The sequence below is a fragment of the Myotis lucifugus genome, unplaced genomic scaffold (genome assembly GCF_000147115.1).
Source record: "Myotis lucifugus unplaced genomic scaffold, Myoluc2.0 scaffold_227, whole genome shotgun sequence".
NCBI lineage: Eukaryota > Metazoa > Chordata > Mammalia > Chiroptera > Vespertilionidae > Myotis > Myotis lucifugus.
Genome location: NW_005871275.1, coordinates 717,389 through 724,692, shown reverse-complemented (window position 1 = coordinate 724,692; position 7,304 = coordinate 717,389). Strand labels below are relative to the sequence as shown.

Sequence of the window (7,304 nt, the reverse complement as noted above, 5' to 3'; positions counted from 1 at the left end):
GGTTTTGAATTCTATATCCAGCAGCCTGCTTTTCCTCCAAGTCTGTCAATTGTGTCCTGTTTCTTTGTCTCCGGCATATTTTTATCGTTCGCCTGTGTCGATAGAGTGGCTTTCTGTGCTAAAGTGTTCCCAATTACCTGAGGTAGACACTCCTGGTGCACCCCCTTGTGGTCTTTGTGCGCAGTCTTGTTGTAGCTAAGCCTTGATTGTTGTAGGTATCACTGGGAGGGGATTTGACCTCCAGACCAACTGGCTGTGAGAATCAGCTGTGTCTGCAGTGGGAGAACTTCTGTCCTCTAGGGAGGTGCTAATCTAGCCTTTGCCTGAGGGCTATCCCCGCAAATGCCTCTGTGCAGGGCTTGGGCGGGGCGGGTCCCAGGGGATCTACAGGGTGGGCGGAGCGAGCAGTTATGGCTGCACTCAGTCCCGTCCCCAGAGGCTCTACCTCTCAGTGTCCCAGCAACCGCTGCAAACCTCGGAGAGAAAGCTGCCCTCGAGATCCGACCGATGCCAGACAGTCCTGCTTCTCCCGTTTGAGTCTAGGTCCCTAGAGACTCGCCCGGAACTGGAGCTCAGAGCCTGAGACTCCCTCCCGATTGAAACAGACAACTGCGCCCTCAGCCACCAGCCCGCTCCGCGCGCACCTCTGCATCTTAGTATTTCACTTCCGCGCTGCGCCTCCTCTGAGTCTCGGTATGCTTTTCTCTTTCCTTCTAGTTGTGGAATTTCCACTCAGCCAGCCTTCCTGTGGTTCTGGGTGATGTCCGTTCTGTCTTTTAGTTGTATTTTTGAAGTGGTTGTGCCAGGCAGCAATCTCCGATGTTTACCTATGCCGCCATCTTGGTTTTCTCCCTGAATGAATTCTTTTTCACAGTCTTAGGTGTTTGGCCTAATTCTGTACCTCTACAGATAGGTCCTGGTCAGATTCACATGCTTGCTGCATTGGGGTGGTGTTCTCTGAGTATGTGACTTCTGTACAAGTTATTTATGGAGATAGGGAATTTCCTATAATAGGAAGTTCCTATTTTCTTTTATTCCCTTCCTCTGGAATCTTCTTGGTCTAATTAGTCCCCTTTTAACATTTCACGAGCTATTTTACTGAAATCTGTCACTTTTGAGAAAGTTTAATACAGATACTTTTGATTTTGCATCTGAAGAAAATATTCATGCCAAGAGATCATGAAGATCTTTATTCTCCACCATGTCATGCTCCCACCATTAAACTATAGGAGCCCTGCAAACACATGCAAACAAGTGATTGCTAACCACAGCAGTGCGGGGCATACTGACTGTAGTAGTAAATGGTGGTGTAAGGGACGGAATGAGTAATTATGTTTGGGTTTGATCAGAAGGCACTTCTTAGCATAGGGTTTGCTTGAGCTGGCCATTAAAAAACTGGATGGGAATTCTGAAGATCAAAAAGGTAGGAAAGGACATTCCAGGCACAAGGAATAGCATGACTGAGGTTTGGTGTAGCCAAAGCATGGAATGTGTAGAACTGTGTTCAGTAAATGAAACTAAAGGAGCCAGTTTTGAAGATTTAAGTGCCAGGCTTTCATTTTGTAGAAGCAATTGGAGGCTACAGAAAAGTATTTATCAGTGGGTTTTGGATGCTAGTGCTGTGAAGGACAAAGAGGAGAGGACCAAGACTGAAAACCTTTGAGTGACTACCAAACAAGCAAGTGCAACAGGCCTAATCTGAGCATAGTGGTGGGGATGGAGGAAGAGGAAGCATAAGTAACATATTCCGGAGTAGAGTCAATAGGAACTTAGTGACTGGGTGTGGGGAATGAGGCAAAAGTGAGAAAAAGAAACAAAGGAGTTTCTGGTTCTAGTTATAGGACACTGGAGTAGTGTAGAAGTGCCATAGAAAGTGCAGTCATTGAGAGGGAAATAATGATGACATAGCTTTTGAACATAAATGTGAGTCAGATATATTGGAACTGGGACAATTATTTAACAGTTGGGAGAAAAATAAAGTTAAATCTATTCTCATACTGCATATCAATCAGAAGAGAGTGATAATCACTTTTTTAAAACTACACATATGAAGAAAATAGAGGCAAATCTTTATCTTTTCTTTTTATAGTGGAGGGAATACAAGTAGAGGAAGAATTTTTGGACAGGAATGTGAATGTGTTCAATTACATGAAAATGGACTTCTTTGTGCCAGTAGGCAAACAGGAGGCTTGGGAAAAATAATTATAGTAATACTAGAGGCCCGGTGCATGAATTCGTGTACCAGTGGGGTCCCTTGGCTTGGCCTGTGGGATCGGACCAAAACTGGCTCTCCGACACCCCCGAAGAGTCCCGGATTGTGAGAGGGTGCAGGCTAGGCCAAGGGACCCCACCGGTGCACAATCAGGGCCAGGGAGAGACACGGGAGGTTGGCCAGCCAGGGAGGGACAATGGGAGGGCTCCAGGGCATGTCCGCCCCTCTCGCTCAGTCCTAATCGGCCACACCCCAGCAGCAAGCTAACCTACCAGTCGGAGCATCTGCCCCCTGGTGATCAGTGCATGTCATAGTGACTGGTCGACCGGTCGACTGTCTGCCACCTGGTGGTCAGTGCACATCATAGTGAGTGGTTGAGTGGCCTTAGCATATCATTAGCATATTATGCTTTGATTGGTTGAACGGCTGACCAGACACTTAGCATATGAGGGTTTTATTATATAGGATGATAAAGATAAAGGGTTATCTTAATACTAGAGACCCGGTGTACGAAATTCTTGCACGGGTGTGGTCCCTAGGCCTGGCTGGCAATCGAAGTGTGAGCATCTGGTGTGGAAGGTCAGGTCCCAGCCAACCTCTGGGCCCTGGGCAGCACCAGGGCCCCCAGGCCCCCGTGTATCCCCCTCTGCCTAAGTTACGGCACCTGAGTTCCCACATGGAGGTGCGGTGAGCGCGGCCGGATGCTGCGGGCCGGGGCGCAGCATGGGCCTCTGGGCTGCCGGTGGCGCCGCATGGAAGCCAGGCGGGCAGCACGCTCTCTCCAGGCTGGCCTCGCAGACCTGCTCCTGCACAAACCCACAGGGAGCCCAACCAGCCCCTGCGGTCCCAGCAGTTGCAGCCTGGCTTACCCTGTTCTATTAACCCTGTTCTTTGCCTCAGAGGTCTTGATCTGCTCCATATTCCCTGAATATATGTGCACTCTCAAGCTCCTGTGACTTAGCATTAATCCTACCAGACCTGAGGCCCTGAACCTAACTGTCCCCTATACCTGGGCTCCTGAGCATTAAAGAGAAAAAACCAACATGATATAGAAAAATGTTAGTTACATGCAAACAAGTGGTTAGAATAAGATGGAACTTGAAGACATTGTAGAAAATAGGTCTACCTTTAATCTACCTTTCATCTAGCGCCAATATTCCACCTTTGTGTGGAAATTACCGAAAAATCGGTACAGCGGTCTGGTAGGGTTAAGATGCCCTTGTCCATTTTTCTCTTGGGTTAATGCTTCCTGTCACAACCCAGCAGTGCATATTTTTTCTCCTTTTGAAAGTATTTCTGGCCTCAAAACTAAACTAAATTAGATGCCAGTTTTTCTCCCTTTTCTCTATGTCCACATAGCATCCTGAGCATAACTTTCTCAGAGTACTTATTACATTGAATTTTAATAGTGGGTTTGCTTAACTGTCCTCTCCCTACTTCTCTGCCCTTGTCCAATGTTTGGCACATACTAGACACTGTAAATATGAACAGAAAAATGAATAGAGACGGCTGCTTCCTTTAGTGTTGACTTTTAACCCCTGGTGCTCCAGCGGCAGGAATCTGGAAACTTCACCTAAGCGGAGCCTACACTAAATTGGGGTAGGCTGTTTTAAGAGTATTGTGTTGGAGGGGATGTGTGCATGTACACACATCCGCACACACACTCTGCTGCTGCTGCTCTGAGCAAGCCAGGACAAATGGAATAATTGAATAATATGAGGTGGAATTGAAATTTATTTATTTTTTTTAATATATTTTACTGATTTTTTACAGAGAGGAAGAGAGAGGAATAGAGAATTAGAAACATCGATGAGAGAGAAACATCGATCAGCTGCCTCCTGCACACTCCCCACTGGGGATGTGCCCACAACCAAGGTACATGCCCTTGACCGGAATCGAACCTGGGACCCTTGAGTCCGCAGGCTGACGCTCTATCCACTGAACCAAACCGGTTAGGGCGGAATTGAAATTTATAACATTATTTGTTTAATTGAATTACATAAGGGTTTTTTTTTTAATGGCATTAAATAGCATTGTATTTTATAATGGTTGCATATATGCTACGAATATTTATCTTTGTATAATCTATGTTATATATAGAGAGAATATTCAAATCATAGATATTTTGAAATCCATTTCTCCCCAAACATAGTGTGGAGCAAAGGCCATTTTTTAAACATACACTGAATTATCTTTGAAACTACATTTAGAGATGCAATCTTTGATGTTGTCTTACAAATGCATAAAATCAGTCAGTAGCAAAGAACCATGATTGGGATTGCCAGTGCAAATGTATTATGTAGTATACCTCAAATTAGATTATATACTCTGTAGATTAATGGTCTTTAAAACAATCATTGAGCAGTGAGGTAGTTGTGGATTTCAGTTAGTAAATAAAACAAATTGATTGTTTCTTATGCCACGTCATATAGTATATGACATCTTTGCTTTTAATCACAATTTTTTTTTTTTTTTTTTTTTACTGAGAACTTGGCGGTGTAATTCATTCTTACCCAACTAGCAAATTAATTTCATTTTTATGTTTTATGACTAATTTGTTACCTGTTCTAAATGTTACTGTGATTTCTTTTTAATATTTTTTACTGTTTTTGAAAATGTATAATATTTTTCAATTACAGTTGACATTCTACTTCACCATCTTTACTCTAAGTCCAACATGACCTAAATTTTAATATTTTACTAAAAAATAAGTTAACTGGTAATATTATATTAATACTTTTAGCCTCTCTTGGTGGGTGTTAATTACTTTTTGTTTGTTTGTTTTGTTAATCTAGAAACCCTTGGTTTTAGTCAAATACATCACTATCTATTAAAGGAAACCAGACCTGAAGTGGAAGTAGAAATCTAATGTATGAATATACAGAAACTGCTTCAGTTGATTCAAAATGGGAACAACAAGTGATGAGATGGTATCGGTGGAACACACCTCCTCGTCCTTCAATCCTCTGTGTTTTGAATGTGGTCAGCAGCACTGGACAAGAGAAAATCACTTGTATAATTACCAGAATGAAGTGGATGATGACCTGGTCTGCCATATTTGCCTTCAGCCTCTGTTGCAGCCATTAGATACCCCCTGTGGACACACATTCTGCTGCAAGTGCCTCAGAAACTTCTTACAAGAGAAAGATTTCTGTCCATTGGACAGAAAAAGACTTCACTTTAAGTTGTGTAAGAAGTCTAGTATTCTAGTTCATAAACTTCTGGACAAATTATTAGTTGCATGTCCTTTTTCTTCAGTGTGCCAAGATGTAATGCAGCGCTGTGATCTGGAGGCACATCTTAAAAACAGGTAAGTAAAAAATATGAAAGAAAGAAAAGTGACTCTAGGTTTTATAAAATGGCTGTTCAAAAAATTGATTAAAAGACTACAAAGGCATCAATAAGTAAATGGACAAATAAAATATAAGAGATACAAAAATGAGTAAGTTGTATGGAATATCAGTATTTATTAAAAAAAACATGAATACAAAAACTATGGTGAGGAAGTACCATTGTATACCTATTAATATTTTTGCTGGTAAAATATGAAGCTGCTATATTTATTTATATGGGTAGCAGGATATAATGATAGACTCTTTTTCAAGACATTTAGAAAACTGTAAATGTAAATATCCTTTTATCCAGATAATCCAAAAAAAGGAAAGATTGTATATAAGGGTGTTCATTGCAACATTGTGCATAGTTCAGTAAATTGGACTCAATCTAATTAACAGTAGAGGAAGAGTTAAAATTACAATAGTACATAAACTCAGTGGGATATTATGCAGCCAATGAAAATGATAGATTTGTTGTATCATTGAAAATGGTACATATGATTTTATTTGCCCAAGGTCTTATAAAGATTCTGTGTTCGGCCCTGGTCTGGTGGTATATTGGTTGGAGCATTGTCCCATATTCCAAAAGGTTGCAGGCTCAATCCCTGGTCAGGGCACATATGGGAGGCAACTGATTGATGTTTCTCTCCCCACCTCCCCACTTCCTCTCTCTAAAAATCAATAAACATATCCTTGGGTGAGGGGTATATTTTTAAAAAAGAAAAGATTCTGCATTTAGGGACTAGTCTGAATAAGAACTAGGGGTTGGAAATTTTAAAACATTTAGGTTTTATTTTTGTCCTAATAAAAACTTTTTAAAAGGTTAGGTAATTTAGTTAGCTGATTATTTAGTGAGATTTATAATTTTTCTTTGGTAAATTCTTGATCTTTATACCCTTAGGAAGGAATAAAATGCATCTCATGTCTTAAGTAAGTGGAATCACATAAAGTGACAGAAAAAAATGTATTCATTTCTAAATTTAAGTCACTTGTGTAGTGTAAAGCTGGAATAATTTTAAGTTATGTGAAAACAATGTATAGTACAATACAGGGTAGGGCAGAAGTAGATTTACAGTTGTTTGTATGGAAAATAATACAATAATCTATCTCTTATATAAAAGGCCTGTGGCTGTCACAGCATAACGCCGTCATGACCAAATGAGCAGTGACCCTCGTGGCGAGTAGGGCAGGGCGGGGCGGGAGAGCTACAAGCAGCGGAGAGCTATGAGCGGCGGAGGGCAGGGCACCAAGCTGCTAGCAGCAGAGAACTAGGAGCGGCCAAGGGCAGGGTGGCCAGCTGAGGCAAGTGGAAGCGAGCTACTTGTGCATGATTTTGTGCACACTGGGCCTCTAGTATTTATAAAAAGCCAGCGACCAGAACACCATAATGACCAGAATGACTGATCACTATGACGCCCACTGCGGCCAGCAAACCGGCCCAATCGGGGGGTTGGGGCCAGCCAGCCAACCTTTAGTGGCCCCTCCCTCCAGCCAGCCCTGCCCCTGATTGGCCTCTCCCACCCTGATTAAGGGCGGGGCAGCTGGCCAACCCCCCCCCCACCATGGCCCTTCCCCCCAGCCGGCCCCACTCTCCATGAGCCACCACCACCCTGATTGGCCCGCAGCCCCCGCCACCCAGCCGCCCCGTTCCTGATTGCCCCCCCACCCCAATAGGGGGCAGGGTCGGCCAGCCAACCTCCTGCAGCCCTTCCCCCCCACCCACCCCATCCCAGATCGGCCCCCCTACCCCAATCAGG

General features: G+C 43.2%; 1 protein-coding gene across 4 annotated transcripts in view; it reads left to right on the top strand.

Annotated features, from left to right (window-relative positions):
• The window catches only part of LNX2 (ligand of numb-protein X 2), a 56,392-nt gene that overhangs the window by 6,703 nt on the left and 42,385 nt on the right, over nt 1-7,304 (top strand). For all 4 annotated transcript variants that reach the window (XM_023762016.1, XM_023762014.1, XM_023762015.1 and 1 more), the window contains one exon: nt 5,008-5,522. In XM_023762016.1, coding sequence (XP_023617784.1) covers nt 5,119-5,522 — 404 coding nt within the window. In that variant the 5' untranslated portion in view covers nt 5,008-5,118. The remainder of the gene's footprint in view (nt 1-5,007; nt 5,523-7,304) is intronic.